At 37.0% G+C, this 19,528-nt stretch overlaps 1 protein-coding gene across 3 annotated transcripts; it reads right to left on the bottom strand.

Annotated features, from left to right (window-relative positions):
* Positions 1-1,555: 1,555 nt before the first annotated feature.
* LOC121879501 (band 3 anion transport protein-like) lies at positions 1,556-18,645 on the bottom strand. Of its 3 annotated transcripts, none has more exons than XM_042386142.1 (15): positions 18,374-18,645; positions 13,953-14,154; positions 13,549-13,783; positions 11,575-11,631; positions 9,451-9,642; positions 9,021-9,330; positions 8,146-8,376; positions 7,838-7,986; positions 7,266-7,522; positions 6,549-6,732; positions 5,889-6,145; positions 5,545-5,759; positions 4,461-4,669; positions 3,653-3,826; positions 1,556-3,483 (listed from the first exon to the last, which is right to left on the bottom strand). In XM_042386142.1, exons 1-15 carry the CDS (start codon positions 18,459-18,461, stop codon positions 3,376-3,378), a joined length of 2,868 nt encoding a protein of 955 aa, XP_042242076.1. In that variant the 5' UTR covers positions 18,462-18,645; the 3' UTR covers positions 1,556-3,375. The 3 variants fall into 3 exon arrangements, with proteins under 3 accessions (XP_042242076.1, XP_042242077.1, XP_042242078.1); XM_042386143.1 differs by having other exon boundaries at positions 11,575-11,613; XM_042386144.1 differs by lacking the exon at positions 11,575-11,631 and having other exon boundaries at positions 18,374-18,644.
* Positions 18,646-19,528: the final 883 nt, after the last annotated feature.

The following is a 19,528-nucleotide window of genomic DNA, read 5'->3' as shown; positions in this document are numbered from 1 at the left end:
GACTGCCTGGATGAACTGTCACGTGTACTGTATATAGTGCCAGTAAATGTGAGCGATAAATAAAAATAATACAAGTAAAATACATTAAAACTCTCTCTATCCGTACTCTTTTTATCCAGGACTGGCAAACCACTCAGGACTAATTTCTGTTAATCCGGATTGAGTCTAGATTTACATGAAATAGTCTGAATCTACCCACGTGGTGGCAAAAATAAACAAACACCTTTGAATCACCCGGAAAATTCTGCGGATGGGGGGACTTTTTTTTCTGGGTTTTTGAGATGAAAATCAGGCGCATTTTCTGGAAATTCCAAGAAAAATTTTTTGTTACCCGGAAAATTCCGGGGATGAGGGATTTTTTCCTGGTTCGAGAGATGATATAATAGGCAATTTCTGGAACTTTCGCGAAAATTTTTCCTTTACCCAGAAAATTTCGGGGATGAGGGATATTTTTCAGGGTTCGAGTGATGATGTAATGGGCAATTTCTGGAACTTCCGAGAACATTTTCCCGTTACCTGGAAAATTCCGGGGAAGAGGGATTTTTTCCAGCTTTGAAATTTGTTTTGTTACCCGGAAATATCTCATTCACAGAAATGCTCTGCATCAATTTTTCCGGCTAATGGAGATATTACTGTAATTCTTGTACATACTGGACATAAAGTACTTGCAACAAAGTTGGTGATGCTGTTGATGGTTGATTTTTTCAAGTCATATTTCTTCATCAAAAGTTTTGCAGACAGATCTTTCTCGTGATCATCCACAACTGCTAGCTTGTCCTTCAAGCTAAACTCCTTTCTGGCCCTCTTCTGACTTCCTTTTGAAGTTGTCTTGCCTTTGGCAGCCATGGTAATTAGTTCAAAAAGTCATAAAAGGTCTACAGGAGTTAAGAGATGCACACACAAGGGTGTAGCAGTGTAATACCACTGCGGCTGGCTTGTAAACAAAGCGGTTGGGGCTGGCGTACGTGTGTGCCAGACAGCAATCGAGACTGCCATCTGTATTTTACTCGGTTAATGCAGACCTTATACAGATTAAATAAACCCCTTCTAGTGATCACTTTATCCGGAAATTCGCTTAATATGGACTGCACTACCCCCCCAATTAGTCTGGATTAAGGTGGTCTACTGGAAGTTAAAGAAAAAATTACAGCATTGCTATTTGGGAATCAGTTCACAAGACAAAGAACGGCCGAGAGATCTCCCATGCCGAGCACATAAGAAATGTTTATTTTATCTTTGTTTTTGACCTTATGAATATTTTTTGGATATATCTATCCAGAAGAGGCACCGGGTGGCAAATCGGCTACTTGGCTATGCAATTACATGGATATTATTCTTCGTTTAGGATATTATTTCTCGTTATCCCTCGTTTAGTGATCAATTTGCTTAATAAGAATTTTTTTCAGAAACGCAGCCCAATCGTTAAATGAGGGACACCTATACCTCTGACTTTGCTATTTTTCGAGTAAGTCATATGCTTTTTCCAGATCCATGAATATCATACTTTCCCTTCTCCAAAATTTTCATTGCCCTGAGGGTATGAAAAGAATGTTCATTCACCTTTCATGTTTAATATACCTTGTTTAAGAGATAATATCTCATAACTCAATATATTTATATACAAACATATGTGCACAGCAAAAATACCAGAGAAAACAGACATCTAAATAATAATGGTATAATCTGCTGATTCATCAGTATATACATACAAAAATGGGTTTACTCCATCATGTCTTTAATTTGCTTCCAAATGAATATGCCTAATCGTACAATATTCTATGGGTTGACATGAAGAGCTGGTTATTTCATGCATATAATACAATCAAATCTAAAAAAAAATATATATAAATAGTGTCACCCAAGAATATGTGTAACATCTTCATGTCCAACCAAATGGGAGGATTATTTTTTTTATATTTGATACATAATATTTTGTAGAATATAATGGCTTAATTATGTAAATGCATACTGAAGACATTGTACCTTAAAAAAAAAAAATATATATATATATATATAAAACCATGGTACCATTAAATCTCTGATTATCGAGTATTGATCAGTCTAATATTTCACATATTTACTATTCCAGCACAAAGAAGAGTTATATCTATATAAAAGAAAATTGCTAAAACAAATTTGGCACATGGAGTGGAAGGAAACAGCCTGAAGTTAGTGGCCACAACACCCTTAACAACTAGTTCTGTCTAGTTGCTGGTGTTTAAGACTAAAATGATCAACAAAGGATAGCAGGAGTCTGAGGTTGTGACGAGAAGTTTTCCCACCAATTATTAGAAGACACGAGACAGCACACAAAGCCCTTCAAAGTTCATCAGACACTGGAGAGATGTACACCAAAAAATAAAGAGTGGATTTTCTTGTGTACAGACTGAATGTCTGAGTGGATTCACTGGGATAACAACAGTGACTAATCATTGTAGTCACACAAAGGTAGTATTCACATAATTTTAAATATCCTACTTTACTACTGGTAGCACCTCAAGTAGTCGTTAAATACTACTTAACATCACACACAATGCACAACATAATGAATGGTCTTCTTCTCCCTCATTATAGACATTGTCATATTCTTCAAAATCAACTAATTTGAGCAATTCTATATCTATTTCTAACTATAGTATAATTTTCTCATCATAAAATAAATATGTTTACTTCCTTAAATACTGATGGACGGAGCATAACAATCTCAAGTTAACTTCCTTTGAAAATGATATGCTTAAAAAATTCCCATCTGTTATATAGCACCGTTTTATGGAATGACGACAGTCTTGTACTCTATTTTCACAACTTATGAATCAAGGCAACTCTTAGATAGGCAAATCTCATGTTTTACAATAGTCCCATGTGAACAACTATTTGTCAGTCTGCAAAATAGTATTTGAGCTTAAGTTTAGCAAAATCAAAATGGTGTTCCATGAGCTACTTTAGAAAAGCAGCTACATCGATGGGTAATGTACCTTAAATCAGTCTAAAATGATCGAGAGTAAACAAATGCTACACCATCATAACCAAGTGCCAAGTTAAACTTTAATATCATGCACAGCATGAAAAGATCCTCTGCCAAAGATAATTATATACTGTACAGTATAAAATATCCAAGTAGAGAAGCAGTAGGGGTTGGAAGCCTTTCATATAAAAATTAAAATCAAAAGAAACTGTTAAAACATGAGCCTTAACAATGTAAACTCTGAATTGTTTTCTCTTAAACTAGCATTGGAAACAATATTCTGCATATTTTCACATAAAAAAAGTCCCTTGTATATTACAAATAAGAATAATATACAATTTCGAATGTACTGAAGGAAAGTACAAGTGCTATGGCAGGTGAGGGAATTCAAAAGTAGAGTATCAAATTGCTCAGCTCTGATGATGATGATCAACATGGGTAGGAAGACCGTGAGTTTCCTCGAAGAAGTCGGGCTCCTCATCTTTGTCGGTACTAGCAGTGGCTTCCTTACCATCAAGCTATAGAAAAAGATGTTTATTTTAAAGCATAATTTTTTTCTCAGTAAGCTGACAAACAAATAATGTTAAGACGTACTACATGTGTATTAATTTTCATAAATATCCGTACTCTATAATACTGTATATGTTGTAATATTTATAAAAAAAATTTCAAGTGGTTGAAGCTTACCGCACTAAGTTCAGGATTGGAGAACCCATAAGGTAAGAGGTACAGTCTCATTGGGATAAGAAGCATAAGGACGAAGGGGAAGCAGAGGGCAGCTGGTGATTGCTTTACAATCCACAACACCACCAACATTATCAACTGAATTCCAGTGAAAATGTGCATCTTCCAGGTGCGAACCTGCAAGTATAAAATGTGGTTTGTAATAAAAAAAAAATTCCTATATCCAAGAATACATACAGTAGCTATAACATTAAAATAAAGTTCACTACACAAAAACCCTTTTCCCTATCAGTTATTGATACTTTACTTCCTTGTACATTTTTTCAAATTCTCCATTTTTAAGCAACAATAAAAGCCTTTTTTTTTTTTTACAAATTTACGTTGTCTTGTTTCCTAAGCAGTAAAAGAAACTAAATTGAAATACCATAAAAAATAATTTTACTTTGCAACAGCAGCCAAGTGTAGCCATATCACATCACTCCTAAATGAAATTTTAATTTTGTTTTATATATGAAAATTCCTGAAAACCTTAATTCCAGTTAATACCTGTACCTCATAGCCACAGTTGTAGCTTTTAGATTTGTAGATGATTTTTTCTTCAAATTTATACAGATTCAGCTCTTGTTTTTACACTTATAAGGTGCCAGTAACTATAAGTAATACTACATTTTTTAATCCAACAATAAATTCAGTGTTTGCACAAATACTGTACCTTTGCTTGTCCCTCATGCACAATGTTTAACACATTTTGTATGAATACAAATTCCTACATACTTTGAGCTACAGTAAATACATTTGATGAATATATTACCTTCTTCACATAGGGAACATTAGGGTGGTGCTTGATAGGCATTAAAACAAGAATCAATCGCTCCAGGAACTGAATACCAGCAGTAGAGGAAACTCCCATGTAGAGGAAGATGCCAAACAGAACTGCTTTTGGCACCATGTTAAGAGCAACTGATAAAAGCACTGACAGTCCAATCATGATAGACACCACAAGGGCACTCAGTCGCTGCTCTGTAAGACAAAAGATTGTTTTGATTAATTTTGAAGTACTTAGCATTCAAAAGATTCTATGGTCATCTCATAAATAGTAAATATGTTTCAAAACATGCAAACTTTACAATCTGCAATGTAATCATAATTTAGTCTATTAATTTTCTATAAAATGCATCTTGAATCCGCAGAAAGGTGGAAATAACAAAACTCTTCACTCAATTTCTCTGGATACTAAATCCATACACAAAATTGAAGCCTTGTACCTTTGCTTCAATTTTCACTTAAGGAAAATATGAATACAGTACATTAAAAATGTGAAGTTCCTTTAAGGAAGAAATGATTCCAGACTAAAATAAGATTATGTGCTGAGGTACAGTCACAAGCAATAGTCATGTGAAATCCTCTCCCATATACAGTATTGCAGCTTCATTGCCAGTGTGAGGTGGAACTTCTCCACCATACTCATCAATCAATTTTAGTGGTAATTAAAGTAATGTAAACACCTTCTCACGCACTGTAGATTCTACAGTACGTAGTTGTAAGAATTAATATGCAGGGAGAAAATGTCATGAATGTAAATACTGTAATACAATTCCTATTCTACTTATGATCAATTTAATAGGAGTTGAAGAATGAGAGCAGTTTAAAAATGTAGTCCAGAAAATGTAGCCGAGGTGTGTGGGTATTACAAAACAAGGTGGGGAAAAAAAGGGGGTACGGAATAATAAAGAGAGAGACTGGCAGTGCTGATTAATGAGAAGAAAAGGGTGCATGAGCACTGCTTGTAAAAAGAGAAGGAAGATTGAGTGAATACTGGCTTATAGAGAGAGAGAGAGAGAGAGTGACTGTGCATGCATGAGTGTGTTAAAGAATACTGATGACTAATTACACACCTTTAACACCAACAATCTTAGGGGATTCTCCAGGAGCCTGAGTAGAGCTCATGACTGTGAGTGCTGATGTGTGTGAAACAGTTCTGACACAAGCTGGACCCATGAATGGAGCACCAAAGAGGCCAGCTATTAAGTTGATGAAACATGAAAGGACCAGATCCAAGTGGAAGCCTGATCCTTTGACCATATTACGCTCTGGCTTGCTCAAAATCAGGCTGTGAAAAGAAAAGAAAAAATAATGAAAACAGCATACAGGTACTGTATAAAAATTAACCTATTCTTAACAAAGTAGCCAATGAGCAAATAGTTTCAATGTAAATCTCTCAACAAAAATAAAGACTTACTGGCAGATATTCTCTTCAAGGAAGATGAGGAAGAAGAGGAGTAGAGATGCAGGGGCAGCAATAAACATACACCACACAGGCAATGGTTTGGTAGCACCTAGAGGACTAATCAACCAACCACGGACAGCAGGGTTGGAAGGCTGGATACCCACAGGCATAGTGAGCTTATCAGTGTAAGTGTCTTGAATCAAGTAGTCCAACAGTACCATAAGAACAATTGAAATAGGTACACCAAAATCACCAAGAGCACGGCGTACCTGTTGAATATAAAACAACCGGGTAAATCTTATGCAAAATGTAGGTAAGAAAGTAAAATGCAGTACTTACAAATATGTCAGGAGTTGCCTTAGTGCAAACATGACAACAAATATTTGTTTAGATTCTTTGGTTTAATATGTATTAAGAAATATAGTTTAAACTTTAAGGGAATATCTATGTATCTTAAATTTAATAACAATATTGGCTGACTAATTGATAATTATTACTATGTGTTCTAATATAGAAGAAAGCAAATGCACTGAAAGCTATTTATTGAATAGTATTTCTGAGGTAAAGTTGAATAAATTATAAATTAATACCTACAGTATAAGAGAAACAAAAATATTCTATACGGTTTTCATTTCTTGAACTCTATTTGGATAAGAGCTTTGTGAAACTTACACTTCTTCCAAGGAATTTAGAGTTACGGAAGTGCTTCAGCTTAAAAGCAATGATGAAGGTTCCCAGCATGAGAATCATTGACAGAAGAGCAGTGTTTGGTTGGGCAGGATTTACAAAATCAACTTCACCTCCATCGACATTTGTTCCATTGAACAGAGTTCCGTTGATGATTGTACCAGACATACTGTATCAGGCAGAAATATAGTACATTAAGCAGTAGTTTAAAATATTATTTATTTAAAATGAAAGATTTATGCTACAGTACTAACTGGATTTATAATAATAAAGCATTACGTTACACTGGATGGTCTAACTTGAGGGATTAAAATGATTCATTTTCTATACCTTGATTAGTTCACTTCTTTAGCTACATTCATACTGAAGTCTCACTTGGTGGTCTGACTTACATGCATAATCTACACTCTTTTATCCTGATTTACATTTGGCATTCTTAACTGATTTTCCTTCCAATTTTCTTTATTTTTATTATCTTTCTTACATAAGGAGTAACATATAATATTTGAGATTAAAGAAAGAAAATTAACATAAGGAAAGGATGGTTACCTCTATCACTACAGTATATACCCTACAAAAATAAAAGGAGAAGTTTGGTAACAAAAACAAAAACAAAAGTTTAAATTCACGAATATGAAAAGGGAGAAGGCAGACAATAATCGGAATCTTATCAAATTATGACAAAAATTAATGAAAACTTACATTTCAGTGTGGTTAGCATCTACAAAGTTGTATTTTTCTTGTAGGGGATGTTCCTTGAAAATGCCAGCCAGCTTCACAAAGGATTCATAAATGAAGATGAGGCACACCAAAGTCGAGAAGATCTCTTCAGTGAATCTGGTTATTTTCTTGACAATAGCAACAGCTTCAAATGCAGCAATTAACAGTGCAAATACTGTCATCCACAAACCAACCCACACTCTTATGGACAGGAAATCAAGTTCATACGTGACACAAAACTGGAGAAGAAAGAGCCGGTGATTAACACTGTAAGCTTAAACTTCTTAATACAACATTAATACAACTGCAAATGAAGAACACTGAACCGACTACTGTATACTGTACTGTAATGTGTAATACACCTGTACTGTAGTTATAAAATGGAAATAAAATTACAATACATGCTAATTTGGTAATGAAATTCAAACTACTATTATGTTGCATGTTAATTAGGTAAAAAAAAACAGTTAAGTGTTGGAAAATATTTTTCTCAACTAAGTAAACAGCAATAACATCACAATATCCATATTCCTACTGACATAAAGGAGACTCACCTGGTACAGACTCATGTCAAAAATCATAAGGGGTCCCGTAGCACCAATAATAAGTAATGGTTGAGCAGCAAACAGAGCAAAGATGACACCATTCACAGACGAAATAAGAAGACATTCACCAACACCAATATAATTATCCATTTTGTCACCTGAAATATAATATTAATGTACTGCATTGTATGTAATGTTGGGTAAAGTTAAAAAATAAATAATAATTTAAACAATTATAAACAAATAAGTAGGTCAATGTTCAGAAAGAAATTTAGAGTATTATGATTAAAGATAAGAATGTAAATATATTTTCATACCATACATGCCACCAAAGGTAATGGCAGCTGAAAGGGCTGCAAAGAAGATGAAGATGGCAGCAGCAGCAACTTGACCATCAAGGCCATCTCTAAGATCCGAGAGATACTGGGGGTAGCGGATCTTAATGTCTTGAATCAAACCGTAAAATGGTTTTCCTGTGCGCATCAAAGGATCTCTTGGCGGAGGTTTCTTATCCCCATCATCATCCCCCGCAGACACTGGAGCTACAGCTGGAAGGATGAAAAAAAGTAAATAAATGGCACGAGCTCCATAGAAAGTAATGATGAAACTTAAATAACACACACACACTGATAACTGCTATGCACTATGAAAGTTCCATACACTGTAGCTCCCATGAGAAACACTTTCCAGGGCATTGGTTAGGCGAGATGGTCCAATACCATAACTACCAAATCTCTGGGCATGAGTTCCTTGACTCTTTTGTTACAAGGGTTTATGAAGGATGTGGCACGAGAAACAAATTTCAACAATATTCCTAACTAAAACGTAGGATCACAGCCACAACAGCAATGATTCATGATGGAATGGTGCCACACACTTGGACAGAATTTAAGTACAGTACCACTTGGATAAAATATACTCCCTAAATGGGGCACACACTGAGGCATACAGTATTGTAGTTATCTACCTGTATTTAATTTTATCCTCTTTGTCAATAATCAGCTCGATAACGGTAAAACTTTTTAAGTTTATCTATCATTTAACCCATAATGTTTTGTTGTTCGTCTTACAGTTCAAGTGCTAGTAAAATTGAGAGTTGTTAAGACCTCTCAGGATCTCTGTGTTCTACCTAAAGCTTTATGTATATCCTACCTTAAGCAAATATACACAGCATCTTTAAAGCACAGTTTACCTTGTTCAGCCAGTGAACGTTTGTTCCTCAAACTTTCCTTCTTCTTCATGATCTGTTGAGCCTTTGCTCGGATATCCTCAACAGGAACCAGGTCTTTATTGTTCCAATCAGCAGGAGGCATGACAATGGATGCATTCAAAAACTCATTGATGGCAGAAAGCAGTTGTCCACGTGAGTGTGCACGGTAAGCCACCTCGTGAAATCCTTTATCAGACATAAGGGTGGATATTGAACGACCAACCTCGTGGTAGTCCATTTCACCATGGAATGGACCCAGGAGCACAAACATAAACCTGACTGGGATGGGAACCTAAAAAAAAAAAGAAAAAAAAAATTAATAAAATGAAAAATGGATAAAACATAAATACAACAGTATCTTTATAAAAAGCACATCTCTTGAAAAACAGTACCTTTAGACACAAAAACTCACCTCGACCAGATTATCCATCATAACTCCTTCGGCCAGCCTTACAAAGGCAATAGTGGGGTGCTTAAGGAAGTCTACAGCACCAACTAATACAGCTGTGGCTTCAGCACCTTCTGGGATCTTTTTCATCAGGTCCTTATTCTTGCGTAATTCACTTTTTCCATCTTTAGTTCCATCACCACCTTCAATATCAATCTGAAGAAATGGGTGATAATATTCAATATATACAATTTCTCTTATTTGAATCATTATCCATTAAAACAATGTTAAATAAAATAATCATATGCTTAGAGATTCTTTAAACATTAATTTTCTTTAATTAAAAAAATAATATTATGGTCAAAACCGCGATAAAAAAACCCTGCGAAAAACACACGGGATTGCTGTACATTCACTGACAAAATATCCCTTCTTATTCTACAACCTATTGGTGCTTGCTACTCACTTTGCTGAAACTAGATTTGCTCTCATTCCCATATTCAAACATTTTACTAATTTGTTTAAAACTGAAAAAGTGCCTCAGTCTTTAAGTATGAGGCTATTCATCACTTACACTGATGTGAAACAGTGAGCCAAAGTGTGTCAGCTCTGCTCTCAATGTGAAGTACGAGTATTTAAAATATATAATTCAGGACTATGTATAACAAATGTAATACTTTATATTGATGTGGATTAAGTATTTAGTATAGAGGCATTAATTTTGTAGTTTAATATCATGTACAGTATAATTTTAATGTTAACAAAAAGCTAGGAAAGCACTTATGCCTTAGAGCCTAGACGCACCAGATCTCACATCTTCCATTGAAGGTGAGGCACTTATGATATAAACAGCCTCCACTTACCTGTTTTACCGAGTAAAAAACAGATACCAGCAATGTACTACCACTAAAAGATATGCATATATCCTGTACTGTTGTAATCCAAGACAATAGTGTAATGAATTTTGAGAAATGGTTGCCACACACCACATTTAAGACAAATTAACTTTGCTGAACTGCTTCCATTAGATTTTATCCCTCTGATGCATTAGAAGCAGTTTACTAAATGTAGATAAGATTTGTGAGATTTGGGGTGCTTCAGGCCTAAGAATAACATCTGATAAAATACTAACAAATACACATGTAAAATATTACAGCATGCCAAAAATAATATGGAAGATAATAAAGTTCTTAAGCAGGAAACACAGACAGTAGAAGCAACATGTTCATGAGCCTCCATACACAGTACACTCAAGGTAGGTAGATAACAGGTAGCCTCACTCCCATAGAATCTACGAGAATGAAAATAAAAATGGAATTTTTATTTATGTATTTTTGAAGGCTTATGATGGTATTAAAAGTTGTACAATAAATTTTGGAAAGGAGGTTTTTTGTTTTATTTTAATTGGAGCCACTGATTAAATATATAAAATAAATATAAATATCTTACTTTCGACCGCTGAATTTCACCCAACGTCGCTGATTGGCTAGCGATGACATCACTTATTAAGCTCTGCCCACTGAGTTACATCAAACAGTAGAAGCGGGATATTTAAAATGGGAGGAAAGGTATTGAATATTTTACAATTCAACCAGAGTTCCCATTTTATTGTAAATTTCGTCAAACATTTTCTTATTGTATAATTTACATGGCAATATACACTGTATATTACATATTATTAAATATATATCTGATTAACAACATTTTATGCTAGTATATCTTGATTAGAGAAAGGATCTATACGGATAATAATACCACAATATTACAAACGCATGAAGTGGCATATGGGGCGTGGCTTAGTGATCTCAAGAGTAGAGTTGCCAATTAGTGAATTACTATGGGCCTGCGTGAGGCTACCTGTTATCTACCTACCTTGCAGTACACTACCATGAGGTCATGCAGGTTCCTGTAGACGTTTAAGTAGCTCAGCTGACTCAAACAAAGAGTGGAGCATTCAATCGCATTGTGCAATTTAATTTCCAAAAGTGTAAACTGGATTTTTAAAAAATATTTTACAAGTAAACTAAAATCAGTGCAAGCCTAGAAACAAAATGTTAGCAATGGCATATGGTAAATTCATTCAGTAGGTATTGCCTTGCATCAACGAAGCATATTCTGGTAAACTACAAAGTACCAGTGTTAACATACCAAGATGTGATGCTCTTCTGTTTGGTCTGGAATTAGGTTCTGTGAATCGAGATAGTTCTGTGAAAAACATATTTTTTGGGGGTTATTCATCTCTACTGTTTTATAATTTCTCGAATAGTTGTGCTTATACAGTATACATATATTTGTTGCATATGAATAGCAACCTTCTTCCATAAGCATACAGTAAAATGTAGATAACTTGGATATACTGTATTGTGTTAAGTGACTGAAAATATATATATATATATATATATAAACCCAGGGTGCTACATGACTACTCTGAGTTGGACTTAGGGAAAGTACACTGTATAATCGGCTACTACCAATCTTTACTCCCCTCCTTCCCCTCAATTAAAAAAAACTTTTTGGAACGAATTCCGCCCTACGAATACCGTACAAGTTATTTGCTATATTCTGGGGGGAATAAGATAATAGCTATCTACCAACCGTCTCATAAATTACTATAGAAAACTAGAATATGGGTCTGCATACACTTTGCTACTGTCGTCCTAAATTTGGGTTTGAATAACGTAGATTCACGCACTGTTCTGTATGCCTTGAGAGTTTACGGTAATTATGTTTGCGTGTATAATATTTACTCAAAAGGTCGATGTTAGCAATGCGCAACGGGCGGCACAGAGGCGCTCTGTGGGAAGTAATGCTGCAACCTCATTCAAGCTTTTCAACAGGTAAAGCCTAAGTAGGCGTGGCGGGGATCACGGCCATGCCAGCCAAGGGCTTATAGATGGCGGCATTCCTAAACGGTCACCGCCTTACGGGGAACTCCCGTCCTCAGCAGGTCTCTCAAAAAAAAAAAAAAATATATATATATATATATATATATATATATAATCAGCAAGTTAGATTGTTAATTTTTTAACTGACGTAGCAATGTGAGCCTTGTGGGAGATGTGGGTTGAAGGATTTAAGTATTGCAGGTTGTATATCAATGCCATGTTACCCGCACCGTCACAAGGTTGACCACTCCCACCTGTATTATTCACTTCGGGGATTTTACCAAAGGTAATAAGCCTAAAAAAAGTGGGTTCCAGTTATGCGACATTAATTAGGCCGTTGTCTATAAAAAATTATATCAAGGATAAGGTGATAAAACTACAGGACAGGAACGTTCATGAGCGGTCACCAGCGACGTTCAGGTTTGTTTTGGGTGGTGTATATACAGTAGGTTGGTGTCGGCCGGGCCAGCCGTCAAGGACACAACTGTAAACGCAAATGTGAAGGTGTGTAGTGGACGATGACGACGGAAGACATTGGGTGGTGGTCTCTTACACCAATGGTGATCAGTTACAACATACTGCTAGCCATGCCATTAACATACTGTCCTTGGCCGACACTCCCATTAAACATATCTGGTCTTCTCGGCTTACTTCAAAATCTTTCACCAAAGTCTTTAAAATTAAAAATATTTCACCATAACCAAAAAATCGACATCCATCACAGCTACAATGAAGTACCACACTAGAGGTGACTGTAGAGTTCACATACGTCGTCTTCAATTTGTGCTCTGCCGGAGACCGAGGCCCCAGAAGAATGTTTAATTTTTCATCTTACTTTTTTAATTCCTGAAATATTCCACAGAAATTTTTTTTTCTTAAGAGAACCAATATTTTCAAGGGCTGGCGAAGGTACTGTCTTCGTATATTGTGCGCAGTTCTGTAACTGAATAAGAACTTCAGTTTCTCGTATTGGTATGGGCTCTCGGTATCTTCGATATTAAATTAAGTTTCTCTTGAGAGTAAAAGGTATTTCCTATTTGAAATACAAAGATGTATTAGGGCTGATTCAAGCCACTCCTACTTAATATTTTGTGTAAAGTAACCTTAACCTTCACCCACTACTGTGTAAAGTAACCTCCACCTCCAAGTTCCCACTATAATGTCAGCTGAGGATTCACCCTCCACCAAGGTAGCTGTTTATGACGCTAAAGATGGTGTCAATAGTCAGTAAACTTACCTGAGTGTACGAGTCGTCGTGACTGAAGCTTCTCCTAGTCTCAGGGTTGGGGTCCTTGGAGATGCCGCCATTAGAGACAACGTTGTTTGGGTCATCAGTGGAGTTGCTGCGGAGGAAGCTGGAGAAGGTATTCACGTGGAAAAGGTTGGAGAGTCCTGCCTTACGCACGGACGCCCGTATTCCGCTGCCGTCCAAACTCACACTTGTTGATGATGGCTGCAATTTTTCCTCGGAACTGAATGGGATCACAAAGGAAAGCAAGCGTCATCTTTCTAGCATTTGTAAATCTTCAAATGTTAAGTTAACAATAAAAAAACCCTATTCAAATGGTTCCTCCTCTGTATCAGTACAGTATTACTATTCTATTTCAGCCGGTGTGTTGCTGCAGTGAGGGTGAAACTTACCTGACTAGAGCGCTCTTTGATCCCAAGGAGGGGAGCCGGAAAGAGGACTGATTCTCTCGGATGTGTTTGTGCCTAAGAAGGAGAACGCGGATAACTGCTTCACGCTGGTCTGATGGAATCTGGTCGCATGCGATCATTTTGTCCACCACCCGGGAAGCGATGCTGGGTAGGTCGCGTTCCTCCAGGTCCAGCAGTACCGCGCCTGTAATAGAACACACAGACATATCACTCTAAGTCGAAAGTATTCATCCGTAAAATTCTTACATTATATCGGAAAAACTACAATTATTTAAAAACTGATAAAACATAAGACGAAAAAATAAGGGATGCAGTCGAGTTAGAATTACATTTTAACAAGTATCCTTTCTCTAGAAATATCCATATTTAAGATAGTTAATTAATGAAAATGGGACTACAAATTCCTGATTAGGTGTCTCCAGGTACCGTACTTAAAGGCATGGGGTTGCCATCAGCAGAAAGTAACATGATTGGACTTATATGATGAAAGAATTCTCATGACAACAAGGGGTTGCAACGTCGAAGTTCTTCAGAACACACGTTAATGTCAATAATAATAATAATAATAATAATAATAATTGCAGATGCCAATGGACTGCAATCTGGTACAGCATAATTAGAGACAAATAAAAGGTGAAATACTGTCATGTAAGTTCAAAGTGTACCACCATGCGAGTCTATGAGTTTAAGGTCAACATGCGTGGGGGCATATTACCATATACTGTACACCGGGGCCCCGATGATGAATACGTGAGTAAAATCTAAATTCCTCGCACTGTTCTTAAAAGTGCCTCAGCAACAGAATTCGTTATTTTCAAATTATTTTAACATGTTCGATTACTATCGTGCATTTATATTTGTGTTGGATGTCGAAAGTTTACGAGAATTTAAGCAGTGGGATATTTGTTCATATTACGCTTTCAAGAACCTTTTTTTTAAAAGTTGTTGAACTCTTCTTTCCCCCTCATTAAAAAACCCTTCGATACCGATTCTTATTTACAACTACTTCAGATGCCAATAATTCCTCATCTTCTCCGATTATTTTTCCCAAAGAAAAAGAGGTAGTTTGGTATTATATTACAAGTAAACTCTTCGTCTGAGAAGAACTAGAGTACCTTCCATCTACTGTAGTTAGCTACAGTATACGACAACGGTGGCGCCGTAACCGCCCGTGGTACTGAAGCGGCAGTAAAAATGGGGGGAAAATATCGCCCACGGGAAAGAAAACTCAAGATGGGTTGGTACTTGTGGCAATGGTTGAGGACCTTCAAAACTATGCAGGGGTGAGGGGTACGGCCCCGCACTTCCTGTAGGAGGTCGGTCAGGGTGATCCTGTATTCAGCCAACGGTTACGGAGAACAGGCAGGTTGTTTTGACATGTTTTGAGTATAACATCGGCACCAAGAAGATGCGGATGTTGCAGATTGTAGAGCTTGGGAATTTTTCTGGAGAGGGGGTAGAGGGTGGTAAGGGTGAGGGATCAACAGAACACGATGAAAGTAGCTATATACTGTACACAGCTTATCACTTGAGCAACTCTCTCTCTCTCTCTCTCTCTCTCTCTCTCTCTCTCTCTCTCTCTCAACTCTGATAGTTTTTCCACTTGCTCTCTGAAAAGAATCGAACTTTCACTATTCACAAGAAGGGGTTATATCCAGGGATGTGCTGAGGCCGGTGCGATCCGGTTCATTTGAATCATATATTAAATTTTGATTGCATCAGTGAACCATTTTTTTAACAAATATTTAGTAGTCAATATAAGTTTATTTTGAAATAGTGCCCCCCCCCCAAAAAAAGAGACCTTATTTTCCTCACTATTAACTGCAATGTTACACAAATTATAGCAAGTTTATATTGCTGTATCACAGAATCACTTGGACACTACTGTAAGTTAACACAGTTTTATGTTTGTTTCACATGAACCTTGCATTTTAAATAAAGCCACAGATATAAGGTGTTTTTATTTCCCGCAAGTAGTATCTATAAGAAACTCGCAGTACATTCCAGAACAATTCGCTCATTCAACCTACTTCTATCACTGCCATCATCTTCCCCACCCACCTGACGGCGACTAGTTAACCAAATATATCTATGATGTCAAGGGTGCCCAATAAACTAGCCCCCTCCGGGGCAATCTGTAATCTGTATTAATCTGTTGAGGCGGTCAGTATTTATTTCGTGCAGTTTACCATCTCTAGCATCTAAAACACAGTAATATATGGTATGCTTTAAGATAATACTGTACTATAATAAATTGTAATAAAAATGAAGGTAGTATCGCAAGCAGTAGTCGTTGCAATATATATATATATATATATATATATATATATATATATATATATATATATATATATATATATATATATATATATATATATATATATATATATATATATATATATATATATATATATATATTATATAAGAAATGAGTTGCTGTATAGGAATATCACAAGAGTTGAAGCGAGGTTGCCGTAACTTCTCAGTATTATAACTTATATTTGATTTAAAGTAACATGGATGAAATATAAGACCTCGTCCAAGAGCAACAGCAATATAAATAACTACGTTATGAAAGTCATACACTATTTAACATCAGGGGATGAGTTGCTGTAAAGAATTAAATGGCTTATGAAACTACCGACTCCCGTTTTAATTATCAGAGAGGTGGTGTCTCACCACTCCAGGACCAGCCCCATGTGTAATTCGATTTACGACGCGAATTAAAATTATCAAGTCACATAATACTGTATACAGGTATTATTGAAATGATCAATTAAATCCTTGGTTTGCACACCCATTTTGGGCTAGACAGGTGTAGATATTACCATGAGTAGCTCAAGGCTTGCACCAACCTTCTCTGATCATTAATTGTAAATACGTTTTATGGACGCAGAGACTAGGTTAAAAACAGTTGGTCATGGTTACTAACCCATCTAAACGCAAACTAATCCATTTAAATGTAAACTAATCCAGCATATTGGCGGTCAAAACCCGGGCCTAGAATTTTCAGAATGATCAAGTGCTCGGTAGTGTTGGGGACGAGACCGCCCCGCGATGGTAAGATTGTGGTCAACACACGAAACAAAATTTCGAAATCACTTTTGGCATCGATCTCAAACGTTTATAGAAATAATCCTAATTTCATCTATATGATACGAGAAGGGTAGGGGGAGGCATTAATAATATTTTTTCTGCTATTGGACGTCTGTATCAGGAGTGAATAAACTTTATGACGTTTAAAAAACAATGAAGTTGTTAAGCGTCGTCCCGGAAGCCTCTTGGGTATGTGCCGCCTTGGAAACTCGGGAGGCCTTGAAGGACTCAGTTCAGTAACACCCACTACTACTACTAACAAGCTGCCACACCCACTCAAAATACTATTGACAAGCTGCTACACCCACTCGAAATACTACGGCCAAGCTGCTACACCCACTCGAAATACTACCAACAAGCTGCTACACCCACTCGAAATACTACTTAAAGCTTACCCAAACTCACTTTATATACTACTAAAAGCTTAGCCAAACTCACTTGATATACTACTTCTACCAATATTACTTTCAACTTTAAGTGCGAAGTGTAATCTAGGGAAATAACTTCATGTGGTCTCCTGAGATGTAAACAGATAGTGCGGGTGTGATGGCTCATAGTCTTCCAGCTGGTGATGCCTTGTTAGTCACCAGCTGGTTTTTTAGTGTATCTCCAACTGCCGATGCCTTATGCCTTCACTAAGGGTATTCAACCAACCTTAGTCTCTTCATACTACACACCTAACCTAACCATCTTTTACTTAACGTGCCCACACTCTCCTTCAATACTAAATGCACTCCTCATCTATATTCGCTACACACACCTGATCTGAAGACTGTGATGTGACTTCAACACAACATGCTCACTTGACCTTTACAGCACATGTTACATCTACTCCTCACGCAGCCCCACATGTACACGCTGCCTAAGATTAGCTTTTCTACTCGGCCAGATAAATAACCATCTCACTACTATAGATTCGCCCCAAAAATGTTTTCGTAACGTTACGATAAGAATTTTCTTCTATGATTTAGTATCTAATCCAATGGCCAACATCTTCGAAGACGGTTGGAGAATCGCCGTGTTAATAGAATCCACACCACGAAGAGCGACGAGAATCAACACAGATCTTCGTCCAACACTTTCAGGCAACATAAATAATCCTCGACTTCTCAGCAGGACAAAGTATTTCCACAAGTTGTAGTTTTCTATCATCCAGCTGCAATGTAACACAACTTCAGCATTACCCCCAATGGCCAGCCACGAACTTTTTCAACGTTTCCAGTAGAGAAAAACAAAAAGTCTTTCGACACAAACTAATACAGGGGATTAACACTCAAATCCACTTAGATACAAAAAGAGAGAATTACCCAGCGGAAAGTCTGGACGTGTGGCGGTCTTTTCATTGTCAAAATCATTGTTATTGTCTTTTTCCCTCTCTGTACCACCAAGATCCATGATGCAGGTAGCTGGGCACTTAGTTGTAAAAGAGTGATGCGACTGCTACTGTTGGTACAAAGTAACTGGGCGCTCCTCTTCTGCGTCGTCTGCTGGTACTGTACTAACTGCCAAAACACAAGTTCCCACAGGCTCCTCTCCGTCCTCTAACTTAGCCGTAAACACACTAAAGCTTTGGGTCGAGCTCATCAAAATATAAAGGGAGGCGGCGTTAGGTCAGTTGCGAAGCTCCGCCCACCGATGAAACCAGCTCCTCCCGATACTAGCCGCTTGGTGCCAACTCGCATTTAATGTCGTCCATTTTTTCTTTCTCTTCGATAGCTTTGTGAAGCAATACGTAAGATGATATAATTAATTCCTCCTCTATAAATCAGCCACGTATTTAAGGGCCGTCTGGGTATGGTAGTCAAATTATCATTAATATACGGATGCGTTATGTGTAACTATGCAAACATCGTCCTTCCAGTGGCCGCGCACCCCTGTTATGACCTCGTCAGCCGTCTCTCAGGCTCCGGTGGTACTGGAAAGTCACCCACATCACCCCCACCCCGTGTATCATTTTATCCTATGACTGTAAAATGAAGAATGTGAAATGGACATAATTACAAAGCGGTGTAACTGAAATGCCCCTGGGGATCCTTGCATCCAGAACATCAACAACACTACAAACAAAGCTGAGGAGATGAGGCCGTAACTTCAACTGTGTGTGTCGCATTTCACCTTCTGTGTTACCATTATCACATTATGGCTAATCTAAACATTTGATTGATGACTAAACAACTGAGGGGTTTACAATTAGGCACCGTGTGTTTGGTGTGGATAGTCGTATTTTCTGAGGGCCAAGTCAAGTATTCCTAACCCATCTTTCCCGAGTAGAGAGAGAGAGAGACACTTAACTTGCCGTCAGATACCTTTTTAAGAACTCTAAGATTCATTCTGAAAATCTGTAGTTTTGTTTGTGAGCAGTAACTGGCGAATGAATGTATATTTGAGGGATTATGAACGAATTCGTCAGGATGTAGTTCAGTTATTGTCACTTATGTAGCAACAATAAGTGAACAGCACAT

This window comes from Homarus americanus, unplaced genomic scaffold (genome assembly GCF_018991925.1).
Source record: "Homarus americanus isolate GMGI-L3 unplaced genomic scaffold, GMGI_Hamer_2.0 scaffold32340, whole genome shotgun sequence".
Lineage (NCBI taxonomy): Eukaryota > Metazoa > Arthropoda > Malacostraca > Decapoda > Nephropidae > Homarus > Homarus americanus.
The sequence above is the reverse complement of the archived record's forward strand: the minus strand, read 5'-3'. Positions and strand labels throughout refer to the sequence as shown.